The sequence below is a fragment of the Indicator indicator genome, chromosome 38 (assembly GCF_027791375.1).
Source record: "Indicator indicator isolate 239-I01 chromosome 38, UM_Iind_1.1, whole genome shotgun sequence".
Classification (NCBI taxonomy): Eukaryota; Metazoa; Chordata; class Aves; order Piciformes; family Indicatoridae; genus Indicator; species Indicator indicator.
Genome location: NC_072047.1, coordinates 2504938 through 2531224, shown reverse-complemented (window position 1 = coordinate 2531224; position 26287 = coordinate 2504938). Strand labels below are relative to the sequence as shown.

The 26287-nt window shown below is 56.5% G+C and overlaps 1 protein-coding gene across 1 annotated transcript in view; it reads left to right on the top strand.

Moving 5' to 3' along the window:
• The window catches only part of CDS2 (CDP-diacylglycerol synthase 2), a 34955-nt gene extending 13825 nt beyond the window's left edge, over window positions 1–21130 (top strand). The window contains exons 2-13 of the mRNA XM_054396660.1: window positions 7684–7826; window positions 8693–8789; window positions 9195–9292; window positions 10687–10826; window positions 12007–12065; window positions 13235–13317; window positions 15931–16018; window positions 16385–16453; window positions 17328–17480; window positions 18377–18496; window positions 19130–19233; window positions 20838–21130. Coding sequence (XP_054252635.1) covers window positions 8733–8789; window positions 9195–9292; window positions 10687–10826; window positions 12007–12065; window positions 13235–13317; window positions 15931–16018; window positions 16385–16453; window positions 17328–17480; window positions 18377–18496; window positions 19130–19233; window positions 20838–20967 — 1101 coding nt within the window. The 5' untranslated portion in view covers window positions 7684–7826; window positions 8693–8732 and the 3' untranslated portion in view covers window positions 20968–21130. The remainder of the gene's footprint in view (window positions 1–7683; window positions 7827–8692; window positions 8790–9194; window positions 9293–10686; window positions 10827–12006; window positions 12066–13234; window positions 13318–15930; window positions 16019–16384; window positions 16454–17327; window positions 17481–18376; window positions 18497–19129; window positions 19234–20837) is intronic.
• The last annotated feature ends 5157 nt before the right edge of the window (window positions 21131–26287 follow it).

Genomic DNA, 26287 nt, shown 5'->3' with positions numbered 1-26287 from the left:
GAAAGCAGCAGAAAAACAAAGGCAGGTTCCAAGGGAGCTGGAGGGGCAGTTTGCTGTGCTCTAATTAAGGCTTTTAATTGTTTCCCAGCTCTGCATCATCCACACAGATTTCTAACATCCTGGCACAGCTTTGCTCTGCCTGGAAGGAGAAAGAGGCAGAGGGAAAAAAATGGTGAGGGAGAGGTGTGCTGAGAGACCATGGAAGTAGTGCAGCTGGAGACAGCTCTGGTGCAGGAGCACCTGGGGGCAGTGGGGGCATCAAGGGCATGGGGCTGTGCTTTCATTTGGGGAGCATCTGGTTCAGGGGGACCCTAGTGGGACTTGGTGGTCATGAAACATCAGAGGAGGTTGTGGTGAGGTCAGTGTTGATAGAGTCATCAAATGGGTTGGGCTGGAAAGGACCTCAAAGCTCATCCAGTTCCATCCCCCTGCCATGGGCAGGGACACCTCCCACAGCCCAGCTTGCTCAGGACCTCATCCAGCCTGGCCTTGAGCACCTCCAGGCAGGAGGCAGCCACAGCCTCCCTGGGCAACCTGTGCCAGTCATGCAGTGTTGGTTGCTACCTCATAGTTGCTTCAGGTGTGGTCCAGATGGATGTGAGGAGCAGCTTGTGGCTAAACAGCTTTGATTTTAGGAAGAACCTAAACAACAACCCAAAGAAGGTAGAAAAAAAGGCCATGGAAGGGTCAAGGAGGGAGTGCAGCCTGGTGCAAGGGGACAAGTTAGGATTTGTGGCTTGCAAGTCCCTTGCCTCCTCCCGGGGGTGTTCAAGGCCAGGCTGGATGAGGCCTTGAGAGCTGAGTCTAGCTGAGAAGTGTCCCTGCCCATGGCAGGGGGGTTGGAGTACATGAGGTAGTAGAGGTCCCTTCCAACCTGAGCCTTTCTAGGATTCTGTGATGCTCTGAAGAGAATCTGAGTCTCTTCAGGCTTTTGTTTCTGGGGCAGAAACAGGAGAAAAACAGCACAGAAGAGGTATTAGAAAGCTTAATCCCAGAATGCCAGGAAGGAACCCCAGGGACCATCTGCTGCAACCTCTCCAGGTGCTGGTGGAGTTGAAAGGAGCTGGCCCAGCAGCCTGCCAGACTGAGTCTGAAACTGCTCCATGCAGGGGACTGCACTGCTTCCCCTGGGAGATGATTCCAGTGTCCAACTGTCCTCATGGGCAGCAATGAGCCCAGGCAGCTGCTGCTTCTTGGGGGAGTGCAGAGCTGGAGACAGAAGACATGCCTGAGCCCCAGTGCCCCTGCAGCACTGCTTGTACTGGCACTGGGGCACTGTTTGCAGCCTGTGGCTTAGCACAGCCCAGCACTCTGCTCCCAGCCTGTTCCTGTGCTGCCCTGCTCCCAGCGCTGCCAGCTCCCAACGCTGCCAGCTCCCAACGCTGCCAGCTCCCAGCGCTGCCAGCTCCCAGCGCTGCCCTGCTCCCAGCGCTGCCCTGCTCCTGTGCTGCCCTGCTCCTGTGCTGCCCTGCTCCCAGCGCTGCCCTGCTCCCAGCGCTGCCTGCTCCTGTGCTGCCCAAGCGCTGCCAGCTCCCAGCGCTGCCCGCTCCTGGCTGCCCTGCTCCCAGCGCTGCCCTGCTCCCAGCGCTGCCCTGCTCCCAGCGCTGCCCTGCTCCTGTGCTGCCCTGCTCCCAGCGCTGCCCTGCTCCTGCGCTGCCCTGCTCCCAGCGCTGCCCTGCTCCTGCGCTGCCCTGCTCCCAGCGCTGCCCTGCTCCCAGCGCTGCCCTGCTCCCGTGCTGCCCTGCTCCCAGCGCTGCCCTGCTCCCGTGCTGCCCTGCTCCCAGCGCTGCCCTGCTCCCAGCGCTGCCCTGCTCCCGTGCTGCCCTGCTCCCGCGCTGCCCTGCTCCCAGCGCTGCCCTGCTCCCAGCGCTGCCCTGCTCCCAGCGCTGCCCTGCTCCCGCGCTGCCCTGCTCCCTGCGCTGCCCTGCTCCTGTGCTGCCCTGCTCCCAGCGCTGCCCTGCTCCCAGCGCTGCCCTGCTCCCGCGCTGCCCTGCTCCCGTGCTGCCTGCCCTGTGCTGCCCAGCTGCTGCCCCGCTCCCAGCGCTGCCCCGCTCCCAGTGCTGCCCGCTCCCAGCTCTGCCTGCTCCCTGTGCTGCCCCGCTCCCAGCGCTGCCTATTCCCAGTGCTGCCCCGCTCCCAGCGCTGCCTATTTCCAGAGCTGCCCCGCTCCCAGCGCTGCCTGTTCCCAGTGCTGCCCCGCTCCCAGCGCTGCCTATTCCCAGTGCTGCCCCGCTCCCAGCGCTGCCTATTCCCAGTGCTGCCCCGCTCCCAGCGCTGCCTATTTCCAGAGCTGCCCCGCTCCCAGCGCTGCCTGTTCCCAGTGCTGCCCCGCTCCCAGCGCTGCCTATTCCCAGTGCTGCCCCGCTCCCAGCGCTGCCTATTTCCAGAGCTGCCCCGCTCCCAGCGCTGCCTATTTCCAGCGCTGCCCTGCTCCCAGCGCTGCCTATTCCCAGCGCTGCCTGCTCCCAGCGCTGCCTGCTCCCAGCGCTGCCTATTCCCAGCGCTGCCCTGCTCCCAGCGCTGCCCTGCTCCCAGCGCTGCCCTGCTCCCAGCGCTGCCTATTTCCAGCGCTGCCACGTTCCCAGCGCTGCCTGCTCCCAGCGCTGCCTATTCCCAGCGCTGCCCTGCTCCCAGCGCTGCCCTGCTCCCAGCGCTGCCCTGCTCCCAGCGCTGCCTATTTCCAGCGCTGCCACGTTCCCAGCGCTGCCTGCTCCCAGCGCTGCCTATTCCCAGCGCTGCCCTGCTCCCAGCGCTGCCCGTTCCCAGTGCTGCCTGCTCCCAACGCTGCCTGTTCCCAGCTCTGCAGCTTGTGTGATGTGTTGCTCTCTGGTGGTCATACCACAGGGATGGGATCTGTCTACACCCCTGCAGGGATGGGATCTGTCTGGCTTGTGCCATGCAGTGGAGAGGTGCCAGGAGGCTGTTGCCAAGGCAATGCCACAGCTGGATTAAGCAGCCTGGATCAGGGTGCATCACGCTCAGGCTTAACCAAGTTATTTAGCACCCCACTCAGCTGCTTAAAGTGGTGATTTGTAGGCTGCTGGTGCAGTTTGCATGCAAGGTATAAAAATAGTGTCAGCTACTGAGTCCTCTCCACAGCCTATATCTGGCACAGTGTCCTGTGTCATCCCCACACTGTTGCAGAGAGCAGGGAGAAGAGAATCATAGAATCACAGAATGGTCTGGGTTGGAAGGGAGCTCCAAAGCTGATCCAGTCCAACCCCCCTGCACTCAGCAGGGACATCCTCCACTGGAGCAGGTTGCCCAGAGCCCTCTCCAGCCTCACCTTGAATATCTCCAGGGATGGGCCCCAACCACCTCCCTGGGCAACCTGTTGCAGTGTTCCAGCAGCCTCCTGGTGCAGAACTTGTTCCTCACATCCAATCTAAGTCTTCTCTGTTCTAGTTTGAAGCTATTGCCCCTGGTCCTGTCCCTGCAGGCCTTTGCAAGCAGTCTCTCTCCATCCTTCCTGTAGCCCCTTTCAGGTACTGGAAGGCAGCTCTAAGGTCTCCCTGGAGCCTTCTCCTCTCCAAGCTGAACACCCCCAGCTCTCTCAGCCTGTCCTGTAGCAGAGCTCCTCCACCCCCCTGAGCATTTTCCTGGCCCTCCTCTGGACCTTCTCCATCAGCTCCATGTCCTTCCTATCTTGAGGGCTCCATTCCTGCACACAGCACTGCAGGTGAGGTCTCCCCAGAGCAGAGCCAAGTGGCAGAATCACCTCTGGCTCTCTGGCAGTGCTGCTTTGGATGCAGCCCAGGCTGGGATTTGCCTCCTGTGCTGCAGGCTCACACTGCCTGCTCCTGGCCAGCTTCTCACCACCAGCACCCCCAAGGCCTTTTCCCCAGGGCTGCTTTCCAACACCTCCTCCCCCAGTCTGTACTGACAGGGAGGATTGTTCAGCCCAGGTGCAGGACCCTGCACTTGCTCTGGTGGAAACTCATGAGGTTCACCTGGGGTCACCTCCCCAACCTGTCCAGGTGCCTCTGGATGCCATCCTGCCCCTCTGCTGTATGGACAGCACCACTCAGCTTGGTGCCATCTGCACACTCTTAGCTGTAAGTATTAAACAGCAGAGGTCCCAGTGCAGGCCCCTGAGGGACACCACTGCCACTGCTCTCCAGGAGCTGGCTCCTGGTGCTGCTCAGTTGTTCCCAGAGGCAGGATGTTAAAATGTTCCCCAGCCCTTGCTTCTAAGTGTCAATTGCTTCCAACAGGGAAAATGTTTTCTTCCACCTCCCATCAGGCTTCCATGGAGCAAGCAAGAAAGGTGTCAGGAACCAGCCCTGTGTGTGATGTGGGACCCTGACAGTGTCCCTTTCTCCTGACAGACCTTGCTTGCCCTCCTTGTGCTCTCTGGAAGCACCATGGCAGTGTCTGCAGGAGCTGTGGGCATTGGCTGCCTGCTGCACAGCCTCTGCTGATCCCAGTGCTGAAGGGGAAGTGAGGAGCAGTGGGATGGATGCACTCTGGGACTGATCCAGGGAGGCTCTGCTCCTGCTCTTGCAGACCTTTGTAGCATGAGGTGTGGTTTGGTGTTGCACTGGGTTCAGTGGAGCATAGACTCACAGAATGGGTTGGGTTGGAAGGGATCTCAAAGCTCATCCAGTGCCAACCCTCTGCCATGGGCAGGGACACCTCCCACCAGCCCAGGCTGCTCAGGGCCTCATCCAGCCTGGCCCTGAACACCTCCAGGCAGGAGGCAGCCACAGCCTCCCTGGGCAACCTGTGCCAGTCTCTCCCCAGCCTCACTGCAAAGAATTTCTTCCTCCTCTCCAGTCTCCATCTCCCCTCTCCCAGCTCCAAGCCATTGTCCCTCATCCTGGAACTCCCAGCCCTTGTCCCAAGTTCCTTCCCAGCTCTCCTGGAGCCCCTTCAAGCACTGGAAGTTGTTTTTCTTTGTCAGCTCTCCAACCCCCTGGCAGTGATTAGTTTTGCTTTCCTCTTCCTTCCCAGCTGATGGGAATGGAAAGAAGGGAGCAAGGTGAGGAGGAGGAGGAGGAGGTGCTGCAGGGTGTGAGGCTGCTGCTTCCCTTGTCCCAGGAAGTCCTCTGCCAGCACCAGGCTATTTTTAGCTGCCTCCACCTGATGGTGCCTGCCTGTCCTGGTCTGTTTTAAGCACCTGGCCTGCAGCCACTGGCAGATCACAGCCTGGGCACTAATTCTCTCTTCCTGCCTTGACTAAAGGAGCTGCTCAGGTCTTACTGCTCCAGTGAACTCCAAACCCCCCTCCACCTGGTTGCAGCGAATCAGTGCCAGCAGAAGCTTGTCTTGGTGGGGGTCCCCCTCTCTGAACACTTTCTGGGAGGCCAAAGGGATGAAGCCACTTTGTTTGCAGAGCTCCCAGCCCTCTTGGCTCCCTCCTTACTTTTCCTGCACACACAGTCTGCTTTCCAGGAGTTTTAAAATAGCCCAGGGGCTGAAACTGAGAGCAGGGGCTCTGTCTTGCCTGCTGCAGGAGTGCTCCCCAGGGACCAGCCTTCTGCTTCCTTGCTGCAAAGGCTGAGGAGCAGGATGCAGCTCTGCTGCTGCATTGAGGAGCAAAATGGGGAAGGGACAAAGGGCAAGGGGCACAAACTGCAACCCAGGAGGTTCCACCTAAAGATGAGGAGAAACTCCTCATCCCTGGAGGTGTTTAAGACCTCCTCTCCTCTGCCCTGGAATACTGGGCCCAGTTCTGGGCTCCCCAGTTGCAGAGGGCCAGGGAAGTGCTGGAGAGAGTCCAGGGCAGGCTGGGAAGCTGCTGAGGGGCCTGGAGCAGCTCTGGGAGGAGCAAAGGCTGAGAGCCCTGGGGCTGAGAGCCTGCAGAAGAGCAGCCCCAGAGGGGAGCTGAGCAATGCTCAGCAAGAGCTAAAGGAGCTGTGGGGGGCAAGAGGCTGGGGCCAGACTCTGCTCACTGGTGCCCAGGGACAGCACAAGGGGCACAGACTGGCACCCAGGAGGTGCCACCTGGAGAGGAGGAGAAAGTTGTTTGTTGTGAGGGTGCTGGAGGGCTGGAGCAGGCTGCCCAGAGAGGTTGTGGAGTGTCCTTGTGTGGAGAGCTTCCAACCCCCCCTGGGCATTGTGCTCCTGGGCAAGCTGCTGTGGGTGCCCTGCTGGAGCAGGGGGGGTTGGGCTGGCTGAGCTCCAGAGCTCCCTTCCCATCCACACCATGCTGGGATTCTCTCATTCTGTGAAGTGTGGATTATTCCTCTATTCAGGAGCTGGCCCAGAGGAAAACTGGATTAGGGAGAAGGTGTGGGAGTGCCTGGAGGTCATCTGTAGTCCTCTTTCTGGCCTGCAGCCACCTCCTGCCTCTCCTGTACTTATTTCCCCCTGAACACAGGACTCTGCTGGAGCAGTCCCAGGGGTGGGGAGGGTATTTCTTCCCACATCAGCCTTGTCCTGTGGCCAGGGAGGAAGGCTGGGCCTGAGTGATAAGCTCTGCTCTTCCTCTTCAGCTGTCTGAGGAGCTGGTTCTGGTGCCCAGCAGTGAAGTCAGCACTTGAGAAGCCTGCCTGGAAGCCTCGAGCTTGTCCACTTGGAGGCCTTTCCTCCTGTCTAATTTGGGCAGTGCTGCATACTTGGAGCTGTGCCTGGGCACTGGAGACCTTGTGAAAATTCCTGCTAACAAGCCTGTGTCCTTGCAGCACTTACTTGGTGCACTTGGAGACATTAATTAATCAACTGTGAGGCCTCATTAGCAGAGCCCTTGCTGTGGCTCCAGAGTCCAGCCCATCCCATGGGTCACTTACAGCACTGCAGGTTGGTTGTGCTGGGGATGAGCCTCTGCACCACCCTCAGTATACAGGAATGGAGCTTCTGGAGTGCATCAGAGCAGGCCCTGAAGATGAGCAGGGGGCTGCAGAACCTCCCCTGTGGGAACAGGCTGAGGGAGTTGGGGTTGTGTGCCCCGGGGTTGTGTGCCCCTGGCTTGTGTGCCCCTGGTATGTGTGCCCCTGGCATGTGTGCTCCTGGCATGTGTGCCCCTGGATGTGTGCCCCTGGATGTGTGCTCCTGGCTTGTATGCTCCTGGCTTGTGTGCCCCTGGTATGTGTGCCCCTGGCATGTGTGCCCCTGGCTTGTGTGCTCCTGGCTTGTGTGCTCCTGGCTTGTGTGCCCTTGGTATGTGTGCCCCTGGCATGTGTGCCCCTGGCATGTGTGCCCCTGGCATGTGTGCCCCTGGCATGCTTCTTCTCTGGGGTTGCTCTGTGTTGTTCAGCCTGGGGAAGGCTCCAGGGAGGGCTCAGAGCAGCCTTGCAGTACCTGAAGGGCTGCAGGAGAGCTGGGGAGGGACTTGCTGCCCAGACCTGGAGTGCCAGGACCAGGGGTGATGGTTTCAGACTGGCAGAAGCTGGATTGAGATTGGACATTAAGAAGAAATTCTGCCCCAGGGGGGTAGTGAGACACTGGAGCAGGCTGTCCAGAGAAGCTGTGGAGGCTCCAAGCCTGGAAGTGTTCCAGGCCAGGCTGGATGTGGCCTGGAGCAGCCTGGTCGGGAGATGTCCCTGCCCATGGCAGGGGCTTGGAACTGGATGATCTTGAAGGTCCCAAGACCCAAAGCATTTGGTGATTGTCTTGATTCCAAGAGTGTTTTCTTCTCTTTCTCTCCTGCAGAAGCTGACTGGTGGCAGGAGTGGACTGCTCTGAGTTTCTTCAGGGTGCCAGTGCTGTGCCTACTTAAAGGTCTTTGTCTTCAACTTGCAGGAGTCAGAGTCTGAGAACAAGCTGGATGGAGAGACAGCATCAGACAGTGAAAGCAAATCTGAATTTGGGGGCTCAGCCCCAGTGCCAACATCAGATGACACTCCAGAGGTCCTGAACAGAGCTCTCTCCAACCTGTCCTCAAGGTAGCACCCACTGGGCATCGTTTCCCTCTGCTGCCAGGCCCCTGCATCCCCCCTGTGCCTCTCCTGGCTCCAGCACTGGGTGCTGGGAGGTGAATGAGCAGCTCCTGGAAGCTGTCCCTCTGTGGGGTGCAAGCAGGAAGGTGGCCCTGAGGCCACAGGCAGCAGCAGCTGAGGGTGGTGGTGGTGAGGGGAGCAGGGCAGTGCTCAGGGCTGTGTGGAGCACTGCAGGAGGGCTGCTTCACAGCCTGGGCTGGGCAGGTGAAGAGAGGCCTTGGGTGGCAGCAGCCAGTTGGGTTTAGCTCTGGCAGCAGCCCTCAGCTGTGGTTTTGAGCCCCTGGTTTGACTTCTGCAGCAGTGCCTGAGGAGAGGAAGGCATGGCCAGGATTGAGGGACAGACTGGGGATGCTCTCTCCAGCCCAGGGCAGGAAGGAGCAGCTCTGGGTGCTGTGAGGATGGGAGAGGCTCAGGGCAGGGTCTGTCCCCCACAGCTGGGCCCTCGTCTCCCCTGGCAAAGAGGCAGAGTGGGGGTAATGGTCCCCATTTTATGTGGACTTGCCATGCAGCTTGTCCAGCGGGTGGGGAGCCTGTGGCAGAGCAGGAGCAGACACTCTGCTGTCCCTTTTCAGTGCCCTTGGAGATGCTCTGCCCCTGGCAGTAGTGAGGTTCACAGCAGGGGAGGCTGAGCTGAGCCAGAGCTTTGCAGCTCCTGCAAGCAGACCTTCATCAGTGGAGCAAGGTCCCTGCAGCTCTGAAGGGAGCCTTGGGGTTTGCAGAGCTCAGCTTCCTCCCTGTGATGCTGAGGCAGCACAAGTGCTGCCCTGCTTCCTTGCACTGGTTGGACTTCCTCTCACTGTTTTTCCTCCTAGATGGAAGAACTGGTGGGTGAGAGGCATCCTCACACTGGCCATGATCACTTTCTTCTTCATCATCATCTACTTGGGACCCATGGTCTTAATGACAATAGTAAGTGAGGAGCCTCAGTGTTCAGAGGGGGAGAAGGGAAGGTTGGTTCCTGGGAGTGTTGCTGGAGTGGCCAGCTCAGAGCCTCATAGTTCAGAGGTTCTTACTCAGCTTGCTGGATCTCTGCCTCCATGGAGGGACCCTGGAAGGAGTCTGTGACCACCAGCCCTGATGGTCAGCCTCTGGCTGTAATTGAAACTAACACAAGAGGCTGTTGGAAACCTCCTGCAGGCAAAGGGGAAGGAGAACCAACATGATGAGCTTCCCATGTTGGATCAGGAGCCTCCTGCCAGGCTGATGGGGACTGCTGAAGTACCTTTTGCTCTGCACATGCATGTGGTGTATCTCCTTGGGGAGAGAGAGGTTAAACCAAGCTGTGTTAGAGCTGCTGTCTGTCTGTCTGTGCAGGTGATGTGTGTCCAGATCAAATGCTTCCACGAGATCATCACCATTGGCTATAATGTGTACCACTCCTATGACCTGCCCTGGTTCAGGACACTCAGCTGGTGAGTAAGGAGCTACTGCCTCTGCCCAGGCTTGTGTGCCCCTGGCATGTGTGCCCCAGGCATGTGTGCCCCTGGATGTGTGCCCCAGGCTTGTGTGCCCCTGGATGTGTGCCCCTGGATGTGTGCCCCTGGCATGCTTCTTCTGGTTGCACACAGGCAGCAAGGGGATCTTCTGGCTGCCTCCAGAGCACAGAGCCTGGGGTTGCTCTGTGTTGTTCAGCCTGGAGAAGAGAAGGCTCCAGGGAGACCTCAGAGCAGCCTTGCAGTACCTGAAGGGGCTCCAGGAGAGCTGGGGAGGGACTTGGGACAAGGGCTGGGAGTGATAGGATGAGGGACAATGGCTTTGAGCTGGGAGAGGGGAGACTGAGAGTGGAGATGAGGAAAAAACTCTTGAGTGAGGGTGGGGAGAGACTGGCACAGGTTGCCCAGGGAGGCTGTGGCTGCCTCCTGCCTGGAGGTGTTCAGGGCCAGGCTGGATGAGGCCTTGAGCAGCCTGGGCTGGTGGGAGGTGTCCCTGCCCATGGCAGGGGCTTGGAGCTGGATGAGCTTTGAGGTCCCTTCCAACTGAAGCCATTCTGCCGTTCTGTGACTGTGTAAAGGAAGAGTTCTCCAGTTCCTGAGAGGTCAATACCTTAGAATCGTTTTGGTTAGAAGAGACCTCTGAGCTCATCCACTCCAACCACAACCCAGCACCACCACAGCCACCAAACCCTGGCCCCAGGTGCCATGGCCTTCTTGAACACCTCCAGGGATGGGGACTCCACCACCTCCCTGGGCAGCCTGTGCCAATCCCTGACCACTCTTTCAGCAAAGAAATTTTTCCTCATCTCCAACCTAACCCTCCCCTGGCACAATTCCAGGCCATTTGCTCTCCTTTTATCACCTTAGACTAAGGAGAAAAGACCAACCCTCAACTTCCTCCAAGCTCCTTTCAGGGAGCTGTAGAGAGCAGTGAGGTCTCCCCTCAGCCTCCTGCAGGCTAAACAATCTTAGTTCCCTCAGCTGCTCCTCCCCAGCCCTCTTCTCCAGACCCTTCCCCACCTTTCTTGCCCTTCTCTGCCCCTGCTCCAGCCCTCAAGGTCCTTCTTGGAGCCAGGAGCCCAGCCCAGCCCCCAGCACTCAAGCTGTGGCCTCCCCAGTGCCCAGCCCAGGGGCACAATCCCTGCCCTGCTGCTGCTGCCCACAGCATTGCTGCCCCAGGCCAGGCTGCTGCTGCCCTTCTGGGTCACATGAAGGTGACATTTCTAAACTGGGGGCAATAAATTTCTGTCACTTGCAGAGAGCCTCCTGCCATGTAGCAGAGCAGTGCAGGCTCCTCAGGGATCAGTCACTTGCTGTGTTTCTCCAGAAGCCTTTTAAGGGTTCCTGCTAATGAGCATCTGCCTCCTCCACAGGTACTTCCTGCTCTGTGCCAACTACTTCTTCTATGGAGAGACTGTGACAGATTATTTCTTCACCCTGGTGCAGAGAGAGGAGCCCCTGAGAATCCTCAGCAAATATCATCGCTTCATTTCCTTCGCCCTCTACTTGACAGGTAGAAACCACCCTGGGCACTCTTGGCTGGGCTGGAGGGAAGGATCTCCTTCAGCTCCTCTTCTCCTGAGCCTGGTGCCCAAAGCATTATCCATAGCAGCTTATCTCTGTAACCTGGCTGCATGGTTTGAGCAGTGGTGGAGAATCTCTTAGGTGAGGCCCTGTAGAGGAAGGCTCCATAATCTGTATGGGGCAGCCAGGGCTGGTGGTTCACCTCCAATCCTGCCTCCAGCTCTGCTGTCCCCAGCACAGGAAGGACACAGAGCTGTGGAGTGAGGCCAGAGGAGGCCACAAAGATGATGCAAGGGCTGGAGCAGCTCTGCTGTGAGCACAGGCTGAGGGAGCTGGGGGTGTGCAGCCTGGAGAGAAGAAGGCTCCAGGGGCACCTCAGAGCTGCCTGCCAGGACCTGAAGGGATCCTGCAGGAAGGCTGCAGAGAGACTTTTGCTGAGGGTGTCCAGAGCCAGGCCAAGGGGGAATGGTTTGAAGCTGAGGCAGAGCAGGGTTAGAGTGGAGCTGAGGAAGAAGTTGTTGAGTGTGAGGGTGGTGAGAGTCTGGCACAGGCTGCCCAGGGAGGCTATGGATGCCTCCTGCCTGGAGGTGCTCAGGGCCAGGCTGGATGAGGCCTTGAGCAGCTGAATCTAGTTGAGAGGTGTCCCTGGGCATGGCAGAGGGTTGGAGGAGATGATCTCTGAGGTCCCCTCCAGCCTGAGCCCTTCTGGGATTCTCTGATTCTGTGTCTCTGCTTCCAAAGCTGTTTGCTTGCAGTGAAGTGCTGGCAGTGATGCTTGTCACTGGAGAGGTACTTGGTGCTGAGCAGCAGGAGGATGGGATGGGATGGGATGGGATGGGATGGGATGGGATGGGATGGGATGGGATGGGATGGGATGGGATGGGATGGGATGATTGGTGCTGAGCAGCAGGGTGAGAGGTCCAGTTGAGAGGTGTCACTGTCCATGGCAGGGGTTGGAGATGATCTCTGAGCTGCCTTCCAGCCTCAGCCATTCTAGGATTCCCCTCTCCCAGTGTTCCCTGTAGGCAGTGGTATTTTGTGGCTCCACAGGCAGTACTTTATCACTCTGCTTTGCTGCTTTACTCAGGTGAAGTCCTGAGGAGCTCTGCAGGACTTTCTGCTGCTGCAGATCCATTCCCACCATTTCCTTCTCTTCTGTCCCTCTCCAGGTTTCTGCATGTTTGTCCTGAGCCTGGTGAAGAAGCATTATCGCCTCCAGTTCTACATGGTAGGTGAAAGGCAAGGCCTGGCTGCTCCCAGCTGCTCCCAGAAGGCACAATGAAGGCTGCTTGGAAATGTTGTGTAGAGCACAAAGTGTCAGGAGCAGCTTCTCTTTTGGCTTTGTGCACATTGCTGCCTGGGAGCAAACTTCCTGTGGGCAGAGTGGGTCCTTGGTGAGCTGGCTCTGCCTGGACCTCCATGCACACATGGATCCTCTTCTCTCTGCATGGTGGAAGCTCTTCAGAAACGTCTTGCAGGCTGAGAGGAGAGCACAAAGCTCCTTGACCCTTGTTCTGAGGGTAGATCAGCACCAGGGTTAATTGGCTCTGTCCCCTGTTCCCAGGTGTCAGGAAGACACTGCTTGTGTCAGCACACCGAGCCTGGGTCTCTCTCAGTCCTCTCCTCCTCTTACAGAGTCAGAAGGCTGAGGGGGAGGGATGAAAACCTTTGCAGTGAGGGTGGGGAGAGACTGGCACAGGTTGCCCAGGGAGCTTGTGGATGTCTCCTGCCTGGAGGTGTTCAAAGCCAGGCTGGATGAGGTCTTGAGCAAGCTGGGCTGGTGGGAGGTGTCCCTGCCCATGGCAGGGGCTTGGAACTGGATGAGCTTTGAGATCCATCCCAACCCAACCCAGTCAGGGAACATTGAGGTGTGTGGGGTAGGGGTGGGCTGAAAACAGTTGGAGCCACATTGACAATGGAACCCAGGAGGTTCCCCCTTGACATAAGGAGAAATTTCTTTGGTGTGAGGGTGCTGGAGGCCTGGAGCAGGCTGCCCAGAGAGGTTGTGGAGAGCTTCCAACCCCTCCTGGATGAGTTCTTGTGGGAGCTGCCCTGGGTGATCTTGCTCTGGCAGGGGGGTTCGACTCAAAGCTCTCCAGAGGTCCCTTCCAACCACTTCCATTCAATGATTTCTGTGATTTCTGAGTCTTCCCAGTGGAGGTCACCTCTGGGCTCGAGCAGAACAAGCCCAAAAATTACTGTGGGTGACTGTTCCCTGCCCTTCCTGACTCCCTCCTTGTACTGATGAGGGAGAATGCTGGCAGTGCCCTTCTGCAGGAGCCCTCCTGGGGCTGGGGGGAGCTAAGAGCTTCAGACTGCTGCCAGAGCTGCCTATGGGCAGGGTGGGCTGTGGGCTGTGTGTGGGCAGGGTGGGCTTCAATCTGTCTTCTCTTGCAGTTTGGATGGACCCATGTGACACTGCTGATCGTGGTCACCCAGTCACACCTCATCATTCACAACCTCTTTGAAGGGATGATCTGGTGAGTTGCTGTGGTGGGTTGAAAATTCCCCTTCCCTCCTCCCCTCCGTGTGGTGGTTTTAGGCTGTGCCTTTATACTTTTCACAGCTCTTGAGCAGAAAGTGGTAAAATGTAAATAAATCACTCTTGGGTGTGAAAAGGAAAATAATTGTAAACAATTCCACTGGAGAGATATCTCCCATAGGATTTGGTTCCCAAAACAATTTCTCTCTCTCTTCTTGGGGAGACAGTAATTCACAGTGCTGAGCCAAGGAACAATGGGTTCAAACTTGACCATAGAGGATTTCACCTCAACATGAGGAGAAACTTCTTTCCAGGGAGGGTGACAGAGCCCTGGAGCAGGCTGCCCAGAGGGGTTGGAGACTTTCCAAACCCACCTGGATGCATTCCTGCCCTGGGGGATCCTGCTCTGGCAGAGGGGTTGGACTGGCTGATCTCAGGAGCTCCCTTCCAACCTCTGATGTGCTGTGAGGCTGTAAAGGCTTTGCCTACCTTGCTGCATTGCTTGCCTGGTGTTAACTTCTCTGCTTTTGGCTCTTGTCCCTTGTGTACAGGAGGGTAAGGGGGTGGCAGGGAGGGAGAAGCTGTCACAGCTCCCCTGGTCTTTGGCCAGGGAGGTCCTTGTGCTGTTTGTTAATTGCAAATCCCTGTAAATATTGTATCTGTGGGACACATCCTTTGCATTCCACTGTAGCTTGTAGTTCTGCTTGTAAATACAGCTTCCAGTTTCCAGCTGAGCTGCTCTGGCAAAGTTCATGTTGGAGGAGAGGGGGGAAGGAATTTTCAACCCACCACATGACAAAATGAATTGGTACCAGAGCAGCTGAGTGGAAGCAACTGAAGCTGTGTTTACAAGCAAAGCTACAACCTGAGCCATGGAATGCACTGAGTATGGACAAAAAACACAATCTGCAGTCTTGGCAGGTATTTACCATTTGTAAACAGCACAAGGACCACTCCCCTGGACAAGCCAGGGGGCTGCTAATAGCTTCCCCCCTCCCCCTGCTCCCTTCCCTCCCCCTTGTACACATGGGACAGGAGCAAGAGCAGAGAGTTGCTGTTAGTTACTTAACCACAACCAGAACACACTCAAGGTCAGCAAAGCCAGAAGTTAGCCTCGAAGAGAGAAAGTTAGTTGGTCAGACTAACCTTTATGTGAGGCTTCTGTCCAATGGGATTATTGGGGGCTGGTCAGGCTGGAGAGCAGAAGACTCCCAGGAGAGCTTCTTGTGGCCTTCCAGGATCTGAAGGGGGCTCCAGGAAAGCTGGGGAGGGACTTTTGAGGGTGTCAGGAATGATAGGACTGGGGGGGATGGAGCAAAACTAGAAGTGGGGAGATTGAGATTGGATGTTAGGAAGAAGTTGTTCCCCAGGAGGGTGGTGAGAGACTGGCAGAGGTTGCCCAGGGAGGTGGTGGAAGCCTCATCCCTGGAGGTTTTTGCAGCCAGGCTGGAGGTGGCTGTGAGCAACCTGCTGTGGTGTGAGGTGTCCCTGCCCATGGCAGGGGGTTGGGACTGGCTGAGCCTTGAGCTCCATTCCAGCCCTGACAATTCTGTGATTCTCTGACTTAGACCTCATCACCATTCTCCTTTGTGCATCCAGGGGGGAGTTATTTACATTCTACTACTTTCTGTTCGAGATCTGTGGAAAAATTTCTAGGCACAGCCAGAAAGTCCCAGAGTTGCCCTGCATCTCAGGGGGGTCTGCAGCCTGGGTTTGGAGTGCCAGCTGTGTTCTTTTGACAAAGCAAATGGCCAAGGAGAAGATGCTTCCAGAGGGGAACCAACCTGGCTCAGAACAGGAAATGAAAACTTTGAGTGAAACCTCAGCCACTGAGGACTTGCTCTGTGCTCCTGGAGCAGTGCAGAGAGTTGCTATGAAGGAGCAGCTGAAACCTGCTGTGGGGTGCAGGGACCTGCCAGGCAGTGCCAGGCCCTTCTAAGATTTAGGTTGGACATTAGGAAGAAGTTCATTATTAGGAGGGTGGTGAGACACTGGAGCAGGATGCACAGAGAGGTGGTGGACATCTCATCCCTGGAGGTGTCCTCTCCTCTGCCGTGGAATACAGAACCCAGTTCTGGGCTCCCCAGTTGCAGAGGGACAGGGGAGTGCTGGATAGAGTCCAGGGCAGGCTGGGAAGCTGCTGAGGGGCCTGGAGCAGCTCTGGGAGGAGCAAAGGCTGAGAGCCCTGGGGCTGAGAGCCTGCAGAAGAGCAGCCCCAGAGGGGAGCTGAGCAATGCTCAGCAAGAGCTAAAGGAGCTGTGGGTAGGGGGCAAGAGGCTGGGGCCAGACTCTGCTCAGTGGTGCTCAGGGATGGGGCAAGGGGCACAAAGTGGCACCCAGGAGGTTGCATGTGAAGAGGAGGAGAAAGTTGTTTGTTGTGAGGGTGCTGGAGGGCTGGAGCAGGCTGCCCAGAGAGGTTGTGGAGTGTCCTTGTGTGGAGAGCTTCCAACCCACCCTGGGCATTGTGCTGCTGATCAAGCTGCTGTGGGTGCCCTGCTGGAGCAGGGGGCTTGGACTGGCTGAGCTCCAGAGCTCCCTTTCAACCCACACTATGCTGGGAATCTTCTGTGGGGTCTTGGAGTTGTCTGATCTTGGCTCTTCTCCCATCCAGGTTCATTGTCCCCATCTCCTGTGTCATCTGCAATGACATCATGGCCTACATGTTTGGCTTCTTCTTCGGCCGCACACCACTCATCAAGGTTTGTGTCACCACCCAGTCTGGCTCCTTTGGGTCTCAGTCCTGTGTTCCCTCATCTCCACTCCTCTGGGTCGTGGTGGGTCTGAAGCAAACTTCTACACTCAGCTTGGTGCCTCCCAGCCCTGGAGGCTGTGAAGTCCAGCAAACCATTTCAGACCAATGTCAGTGTCAGGGTTTGGACTCCATCATCTCTAGAGCTCCCTTCCAGCCCCTACCATCCTCTGATCCTGGGTCAGCTTCTGACCCAGCTTCTCTTTGTTGGTTACTGGCACCAGTTTGTGTTTGCCTCAGCAGTTCCAGGTGAGGAAGGGCTGTGTGGGTGTGTGGTGAGGCCTGGTTTGTGATGACCTTCTCTCTCCTCTGGCAGCTCTCCCCGAAGAAGACCTGGGAGGGTTTCATTGGAGGATTCTTTGCCACTGTTTTGTTTGGATTGTTGGTGAGTGACAGCAGAGTGCTGCTGCTTTCCTTGGGCTTTGCCCTTCCCAGGGTGATAGCTTTGGGTCTAAAAAGTGCAGTCAAGCTTTCAGCTCTCCCAGCTCCTGTCAGAGACCTCACACTTTGCTTACTGACCAGGAGCTGGCCTGGTCCATGGCTGTGTTCTGTGTACAGCTGTGCAGGTGGAGCAGAGTTCTGGAGAAGGTTTTGAGTCCCTCTTAGCCACTGTTCATTACAATCACCCTTGAAATGCTCTTCCTGCTGCTGCTGGGTGAATGCTGTGCAGCACTGCAAGGGCTGGGTGCATAAACGGCCTCAAGTTGCACCAAGGGAGGTTTAGGCTGGACACTAGCAGAAACTTCTTCACTGGAAGGCTTCTGCCCCAGGCTGCCCAGGGAGGTGGTTGAATCCCCATCCCTGGAGGGGTTTCAAAGCCACAGCACTGTGGTGCTGAGGGACAGGGTTTAGCCCCAGCCTTGGTACAGGTAGAGAAAGATTGGACTCAATGATTTTCAAGGTCTTTTCCCCCCAGATGATTCTGTGATTCTGCTTCCCTCTTGGGACACTCTCATGTTTCTGGGGTGATCTCTGTGGCTGGTTGTTTCCATCCTCCCAGCCCAGTGGTGCAGCCAGTCCCAGCCTGTCCCTGTGGGGCTCTGCTGCCAGCCTGCTGAGCAGAGGCAGTGACTGAAGCAAAATGCTTCCTCTGGCTTTAGCCAATTACTGCTTCTCAGGAGAGTAATCTTCTTAATCAGGCTTGGGAGCATGGCTCCTGTCTCCTTGAGTGGCCTTTTCCCTTCAGACTGGCTCTGCTGCACTGCTCAGGACAGATTCTCTGCTTCCCCCTGCTGCCTCTCCTCTGCCCTCTCTTGCAGCTGTCCTATGTCATGTCTGGGTACCGCTGCTTCACCTGCCCAGTGGAGTTCAACAACGACACCAACAGCTTCACCGTGGACTGTGAGCCCTCTGAGCTCTTCCAGCTGCAGGAGTATAACATCCCCCTGGTGCTGCAGTCTGTGGTGGGCTGGGTAGGACTCTTCCCTCTCTATTGAATCTTATTTATTGGGACAGGGATGCTGAGGACAGAGGTCAGGGCTTTATTTTGATGGCTTTTGAAGGAACAGCCATAAAAAGGAGGAATTTGGTGGTGCTCCATGGTGGTGGAAGGCCCAAAGGAGTTGTCCCCAAGTCTGGTGGGATATTAACTGACTTGAAGGCTGCTGGCAGCCTGGGCTCCATCCAAAGCAGTGTGGCCAGCAGGTAGAGAGAGAGGATCCTGCCCCTCTGCTCTGCTCTGAGACCTCACCTGCAGTGCTGTGTCCAGCTGTGGGACCCCCAACACAAGAGAGACCTGGAGCTGATGGAGAGGGTCCAGAGGAGGTCACAAAGAGGATCAGAGAGCTGGAGAAGCTCTGTTGTGGGGACAGGCTGGGAGAGTTGGGGCAAAGGGAAGAGAAGGCTTCAGGCAGACCTTGGAGCTGCATTTCACTCTCTGCAGGGGACCTGCAGTCAGGCTGGGGAGGGACTGTTCAGAAGGGGCTGTGGGGATAGGCCCAGGGACAATGGTTTGAAACTGGAGCAGGGCAGAGTTAGGTTGGACATCAGGAGGGAGTTGTGCACAGTGAGGGTGGTGAGACCCTGGGACAGGCTGCCCAGGGAGGTGGTTGAGGCCCCATCCCTGCAGACATTCAAGCTCATCCTGGCTGTGTCCCTGGGCAGCCTGATCCAGCTGGAGATGTCCCTGCTGAGTGCAGGGGGTTGGACACGACACCCTCGGAGGGTCCTTTCCACCCTGCTGTATTCTGTGAATGTATAAATCTGTGAAAAGCTCCTGACCTAAAGCCTGGAGAGCAGAGAAGGAAGGGCAGGCAGTGGACATTGCTATTCTCCTTGAAACTCCTTCCCTGCCCTGTGTCTCCTGCAGCAGACCCTCCGGATGTATCCCTTCCAGATCCACAGCATCGCCCTCTCCACTTTCGCCTCCCTCATTGGGCCCTTCGGAGGCTTCTTTGCCAGTGGCTTTAAAAGGGCCTTCAAAATCAAGGTGAGGATGGGGAAGGTCATTTCTCTCTTCAGAAATGTGGCAGTTTTAGGCTGATGCCTAGGAAGTGTTATTCTTGGGGGGGTGATTCCAACCCACCACAAGAAAGCAGAGAGTGAGTGGTTGGTGCCACTGCCTGTGCTCCAAGGAGTGGCAGGGAAGGGAGGGGAACTGTGTTTGCTCACAGATCAAGTGCTGGAGCCAGGTCCTGGTGGCTTTGATTGAGTGGGAGGAGAGACCTTGAAGTGTCAGCTCTGACTTTCTAAACCCTGCTTTGGGGCAGAACTTGAGGCAGAGGAAGAAAGACCCAGTCAGGAAGTTTTGCAATCTGGGGCTTCCCTTGATGTCTTGCAGGCTGGCCTGATGCATAAACTTCAGCTGAGATGCCTTGGAAGGCAGGGCAGGGCTGCAGGAGATAAACATTAGCCTGCCCTGACCCTTGGGTGACAGATCTGAGCTAAGCCTTGATGGCCCTCAGGCACTGGTAGCCTCCCTGGAGGAGAAACCAGGAAGAGAGTCAGAGTCGTCTGAGCCTTGACTTTTGCCTGCTGGGAAGAATTAGAGCAGGGCTGTGAGGTGCAGAAGCAGGCACAGGTGTTTGGAACTGCTCACTGCAACCCCTTCTGCTCTGCACAGGACTTTGCCAACACCATCCCAGGGCATGGAGGCATCATGGATCGCTTCGACTGCCAGTACCTGATGGCCACCTTCGTGAACGTCTACATCGCAAGCTTCATCAGGTACTGCTGGGGGCTCTGCAGGCTCCAGGGTGCACAGGCTGGCACAAGGGGCAGCTGTCAACCCCTCAGAGTGACCTCTGGAAATGCAAAACAGAGAGGAGATGGAGGCTGGAAGAATCAGAGAATTGGTTTGGTTGCACGAGCTCTCTGAGATCAGCCGAGGTCATGCAGTCCAGCATCAACCCAGCACCACCCTGGCCACCCAGCCATGGCCCCAGCTGCCATGGCCACAGGTTTCCAGAACACCTCCAGGGATGGGGACTCCACCACCTCCCTGGGCAGCCTGTGCCAATCCCTGACCACTCCTGCAGCAAAGCAATTTTTCCTCATCTCCAACCTAACCCTCCCCTGACACAATTCCAGGCCATTTCTTCTCCTTCTATCACCTGAGACTAGGGAGCAGAGCCCAACCCCCACCTGGCTCCAACCTCCTTTCAGGGAGGTGTAGAGAGCCAGAAGCTCTCCCCTCAGCCTCCTCTCATCCAGGCTCAACACCCCCAGCTCCCCCAGCTCCTTCCCAGCCCTGTTCTCCAGACCCTTCCCCAGCTTTGTTGCCCTTCTCTGGATCTGCTCCAGCCCTCAATGTCCTTTCTGCAGTGAGGAGCCCAAAACTGACCCCAGGATTCCAGATGATCCCTCACCAGTGCCTGGGGTTAGGATCTTTGAGCAGGGTCATGCAGAGCTGGAAACAGCCTTCTTCCTTTCCCAGTCCTCAATCATTCCAGTCCCTCTGAAACTCCTCCATGAACTTCTGCATCCCTGTGAATCCTGAGCAGGGTTCCCAGTGTCCAGCCAGCAGAAAACTCTTACTTGGTAGCATTGCCAAGGGTCCTGCAGCCAGGCATGGAGAGGGAAGCCTGGAGGTGCCTGGAGGATGCACTGAAGGAGCTGAGGAGCTGCCTTGGTGTGGCTGCTTTGGTTTTCCAGAGGGAGCATCTGCTGCTGAGGGAAAATGCCACAACCCTCTGGAGACAGAGTGGGCTTCAGGGTTGTTTTTTTGTTGCTGTTGCCAGTTGAGCATCCTGTGCCTTTTGGATGCATTTCCACAGCTCCAATGGAGTGAAGCTCCCTGAGCAGAACTGGGGAACTGGCTGCAGCTTTGGTGAAGTTGGGTTCCCAGTGATGGAGATTCAGCAGCCTGACTCATGGATAATCATAGAGTCCTGGAAAGGGTTGGGGTGGAAGGGACCTGAAAGCTCATCCAGTTCCATCCCCTGCCATGGGCAGGGACACCTCCCACCAGCCCAGGTCGCTCAAATCCCATCCAGTCTGGCCTTGAGCTCCTCCAGGCTTGGAGTCTCCACAGCCTCCCTGGGCAACCTGTGCCAGTCTCTCCCCACCCTCACTCTCAAGAATTTCTTCCTCCTCTCCAGTCTCAGTCTCCTCTCTCCCAGCTCAAAGCCATTGTCCCTCACCCTGTAACTCCCAGCCCTTGTCCAAAGTCCCTCCCCAGCTCTCCTGGACCCCTTTCAGGTGCTGTAAGGCTGCTCTGAGGTCTCCTTTGGAGGCTTCTCTCCTCCAGGCTGAACAACCCCAACTCCCTCTGCCTGTTACTGGAGCGAAGCTTCTCCAGCCCCTCTGATCATGAGGATTTTGTCTTCCAGGGGTCCCAACCCAAGCAAACTCATCCAGCAGTTCTTGACCTTGAGGCCAGACCAGCAGCTGCACATCTTCAACACCCTCAAAGCACACCTGGTGGACAAGGGGATGCTGGGCAGCCTGGAGGATGCATAGGCAGCTGGGTGGTGGATCAGGACTGAAAGCAGACAAGCCTCCTGCAGGAGCTTCCTGGCTTGCCTGGTTTAAGACAATAACAAGGCCTCATTTCACTGTAACTTTTCTTCCTCTCTTGGTAAATGTTTGCATTTGTGTTTGGTTTTTATTTTTTTTTTCAATGATCTATTTATAGAGCTTTGGTTCAAAGGAGTGAGTCTGGGCTTCATAGCTGGCAAGGAGGTGAGGTTTGGAAGAACTGTTGGGTGAAGGAAGAGGTTGCAGATGTCCTCCTGGTCTGCTCTGAACCTTGGGTGCCCATGGGCAGAGCTGGAGGTTCCCTCTCAGTGTCTGGGTGCAGGAGGTGCTGCCCTGCGTGGGGAGCTGCCCAGCTGCCCTGGCCCTGGTGCCAGGCTGTGCTCACCATGGCAGCTCTGGGGACCATCATTTCCTGCCCTGGTAGCTCTGACTGTGATGCTCCTTGTCCCAGGCAGCCACACTGATGTCTGTGTGCAGCCTCCTTGCAGAGGCTCTGTTGGGTGGAGGAGGATCTTGTCCCAGTCCACTGGCACCTCCATCTCTGGGCACTTGCTGGCTCTTGCAGTGCCTCTCACATTCCCTCCCCCCTCACCCTTACAGCTGATCTTTTGGCAGATAAGAGCTTGATAATGAAATAATTAAACCAGAAGTAGGCTGGGGACAAGGAGTGAAGGAACTGGTGAGAATGTGGGAGGTTCAAATTGCTTCAAACCCAAACCAAGTGAAAAGGTTCTAAAGAACATGGAAGTTTCCTTGGATAATTCCTGCCAAGTAAGAACAACCCTTGAAAGAATTTGGTTCATTTTCTTCCTCCTCCCACTCCCCTCACCCCCCATCAAATTACCTTTAAGAAGCACTGAACCACAGTTGTTCATTTCTCCAGGGTTGGAAACCCCACACTGGGATAGTTGAATGAATTTAGGGGGAGGGGGGAGGGAGCAGTTTCCAACTTTGGTTTCTTTTCTGAAGGTTGCTGGGGGTGGAGGCTGCAGCCCCTCCCCCCCTCCCCAGCTGGGTATTTTGTGTTTTTCTTTCAGGGATCATGTCTGTCACCTTGTTTGTTACTTGAGTTGTAGATGTCAGTGCTGCTGTCATGGTCTGTGTTGCATTTCACTCTGGGTTCATTTCACCTGCAGGCTTCTGTCCTGCTCTGCTTCCTGAATCTTGTCATGAATAGTTTGTACTTAGAGAGCTGCAACTTTCCCCCAAGTCCTTTGTCATACTTTTGTATTATTTAAGAAGGAGAGCCCTCAAGATTGTAAAGCTTTTCCCCTTTTTCTTTTTTGGTGATCAGATAGTGAAGAAGCTTCCCAAACACAAAGTTGACTCTGATTTTGCTTCTTTCCATAGTTTGTGCATGAGAGAGAGAGAGAGAAACTTTATTTTAACCTGGGGAATGAGTGACAGGGAAAGGTGACAGAGAATTACAGAAGTGCTTTGCTGTTTTCAACCACTTGCTGGCACTAACTTTCCACACAGACATGCTGCAAGCTAAGCATTGATGGAGAATAAACCACCTAAAAGCCATGCTCCAGGTTCTGACCCTGCCACTGCTTCGTTCACCCCCAGCCAGCCTGAGTGCACCTCTGTAAATACCCTGGCAGCCCCCAGCCTCTCTCCTCCATGTCTTCAGGACTCCCTGCAGTAAGCTCTGCATCATCCCCCCACCCCCAGGGCTGAAGTTTGGAGCTGCAGATGTAAAACAGCAGAGGTTGTGGAGAGGAAGGCTCCCTTTGCACCATGTGTGGGCAGCTGGAGAAGTGGCTGGCAGCTGGCAGGAGTGGGGAGGCCACAACAGAGCCAGGTGAGGATTGCAGTTGGTTCATGCCCATGGTGTAGGTAGAGGCTTTCCTGGGCTAGCTGTGGAGACTGCTGCCCTCCAGTTTGCATTGAGCAGGGATTTATTTTCTGCTGATTTAGAAGGCATTGGTCCAAGCTGAAGGCTGAAGGGGAGTAGTAAGCTGCTTCTGTCTTGCTTGGAGAGAGTTCAGTCTGTGGTTCATGACAGTTCAGCTGGGCAAAGTGAGGGCACCTTGCAGGGCACAGCCAGACTGGGAACAGGTGTGGAAGTGCCAGGGGTTTAGGTAGTCCTTGAAGAGTAGTTTGCCCTGTGGGGTCAGACCAGCGTGGTGCTCTGCTGGATTCTCTCTGCCCATTGCCAACATCTGCCCAAGTCCCTGGCAGTGCAGTGCTGGGTCCTGAGGCAGTCAGCAGGAGCAGCTGCAGCACTGATGAGCTTCACGCAAGTGTCCTGCTCCTTGTCGTGAGACTTTTTCACGTGTGGGTCTTTAGCCTCCTGCGCCTCCTCAAAGGCTCTAAGCCTTTTGTACCTCTCGAGTTGTAGTTAGCACGGCACAGAACCCAGCTGGAAGCTTTGCTGCGAGCCTGGGGCGGTGCACTGGGGCCGTTGGGAAGGTGTAGTGCTGGATGTGGACACTAGAGGGCGGCAGCAGCAGCAGCGTTTCCTGGCTGCCTGGGGCTGCGGGAGGAGCAGCAGCAGCAGCAGCAGCAGGAGCAGTAACAGCAGCAGCGTTTCTCAGCTTCCTGGGGCTGGGAGAGCAGTAACAGCAGCAGCAGTAACAGCAGCAGGAGCAGCAGCAGCGTTTCTCAGCTTCCTGGGGCTGGGAGAGCAGCAGCAGCAGTGACAGCAGCAGCAGCACCGCCTGTGGGTGGAGGCTTTCCTGAGCAGCTCACAGCTGTTGTCTTCCTTCCCCCCGAGCAGTGCAGTTAGAGGGTAGACTTCTAAGCCAGTTTTGATCCTGAAGGCTAAAGCTACGTGGAGAGGGTTTAGCATCCTGCAGCCTGAACGGGAACAGAGCTCCCAGCTGAGAGAGGGGGGAGGAAGGGAGGGAGCTGAGGGTCGTGAAGGTTATTGGTGAGGTGGAGAGCTGAAGCTGGTGAGGAAGGCTGCTGAGCACTGTGGCATTTCCTCTGTTGGGCTGTGGGTGGTAAACCCGCTTCTGCTGTTCTGTGACAGCCCTGCCCAGCTCTGAGTGACAGTGTCTGCTGTCTGGGAGCATTTGAGGGCTTTGCTCCATCAGCCCAGCCTCTGAATGGCTTCTGTTTGCTGTAGATATTTCAAGTTAGACTTAGAAAGTTAAGAGAAACTGAAAAGCTGATGTCAGTGGCTTTGGCTGTCCTTAAAGGAGCCATCTGTGATGCCAGGGGGCATGTAGCAGGACACACTGCACCTCTTTTCGTGGCCTGAAGCCTTGCAGGACCTTGGTTGTGCTGCCCCTCTCAGATTCAGGTTTGGTGGGAGGTTGGCAGAGCCAGGGAGGCTGAACTGCCAGCAGGGATGCCAAGGTAAGGCCATGAGGGGATGCTCTCCAGCTGCAGGCCTGGAGCTCAGCATTGCACAATGTTTGCAGTGGGCTCCATGACTGGAGAAGTTCCTCCAGCTTTTGCCCAGCAAGAGGGAAATAAATGTGAGCTCAGGGCAGCAAGGGTGAGGAGCTGCCAGCTGCTGTGTGTGCTTGGCCTGGGAGGGAGGCAGGAGCAGCATTTGGCCAGCGTGAAGCCTGCGAGGCTGCTGCTGCCTGGCAGGGGCAGGCTGCTGTGGGCTCTGACTCTTCAGGAGTGGTCTCTGCTCTTCCAGGTGGAGCAGGCAGGGAGGGATGTGAGTGTGTGTCATGAGCACGTGGCTGGAAAGCTGCTGCTGCCTGGGGGAGGCTGCCCTGCTGAGGTGACACTAAAGCTTGATGGCCTCTGTGTGCTGGGGGATGATGCTTTGGGTCACAGTCTGGGCAGGCATGGCTGGGCTGGGGCTGTGTAGATGAACGCTGGGCATGGTCTGAAGGGGATTTGCATCTCCAGGTCTGGTTGTAGCCCAGATCAGGTTGCAGACTGAGGCCTGTAGTGCTCAGAGAGACATCACAAGCTGGGCTGTGCAGAGGGGAGGTGTCCTATGCTGATCAGCTCCTGCCATGGAGATACTCCTCAGGGAATGGGGCAGCCATTGCCTGGCACCCTGTGGCTCATGAAGCTGGAAACCCTGCAGCTCAGCTGATGCTTGGCAGCAGGCTGTGAGGTGCTGGTGGCTTCCATTCCAAGGGTTCCCTCCTGTTTCTGATGTGTGCAGCAGGTCCCCCCAGGCATGGCTGCAGTGAGGTCCTGGCATCTCTCCCTTCCCCTGCCTCCTCTGACCACCTCTGCATGGCAAGAGGAGGGTGAAGCTGTGTGGAGAGCATCCCCACAGCCCATCCAGGGCCTGCTGGGGGCAGGTGTTTGTCAGAGAAAGCATCAGGGGAGAGCTCCTGTGGTTCCTGCCTTCTGTAGCACCCTGGGGCTGCTTTTTGTACTCCTGCACTCTTGGTCTGCTCCTCTTCAGCCCTGATGTGTTCCTACCATCTGCTTCTTTCTCTGTGCATTCTTCTTTTGATTAATGTTTTAGCTGCACACAGGTAGAGCTGCCTTCCTTTGACTGAATGTCTGACTGTGATATATTGTATATTTTAAAGTATCTACCCTATTTATATACTACATGTTACTGGTAAATAAAGATAAGTTCCATTATCCCTGGTGGAGTTGCATTCGTGGCTGTTGGCAAGAGGGGGGGATGCTGGAAGCCTCCTTTCCCTGCTCTGTGAAGCAGGCCAGGTTGGTTTAAACCCTGATCAGAATGGTAAAGGTGGGAAGGGACCTCTGGAGATCATCCAGTCCAAGCCCCCTGCCAGGGCAGGTCACACAGGAACACATCCAGGTGGGACTGAAATGTCTCCAGAGAAGGAGACTCCACAACCTCTCTGGGCAGCCTGCTCCAGGGCTCCAGCACCCTGACACCAAAGAAGTTTCTCAAGTTGAGGTGGAACCTCCTGGGTGCCAGTTGGTGCCCATTGCCCCTTGGCCCTTGTCCCATTGTCCCCAGGACACCCCTGAGAAGAGCCTGGCCTCTTCTTGCCCCCCACCATTGCTCAGATCCCCTCTGGGGCTGCTCTTCTCCAGGCTCACCAGCCCCAGGGCTCTCAGCCTTTCCTCCTCACACAATGTTCCAGTCCCTTCAGCAGCCTCAGAGCCTCTGCTGGACTCTCCAGCAGATCCCTGTCCCTTGTGAACTGGGGAGCCCAGAACTGGACACAGTGCTCCAGAGGTGGCCTCAGCAGGGCATTCCTCACCCCACAGCTCAGTTTCCTTAGGGATCTTCCTAAGAGCTGAGCTGCTGGTGGCAAAGAGGTTCCTGGAGGCTGCAGATGGGCTGAGAACACAGGCAGGTAACAGAATCCCAGGATCCCAGCACGGCTGGGGTTGGGAAGGGAGCTCTGGAGATCAGGGCACCCACAGCAGCTTGCCCAGGGGCACCATG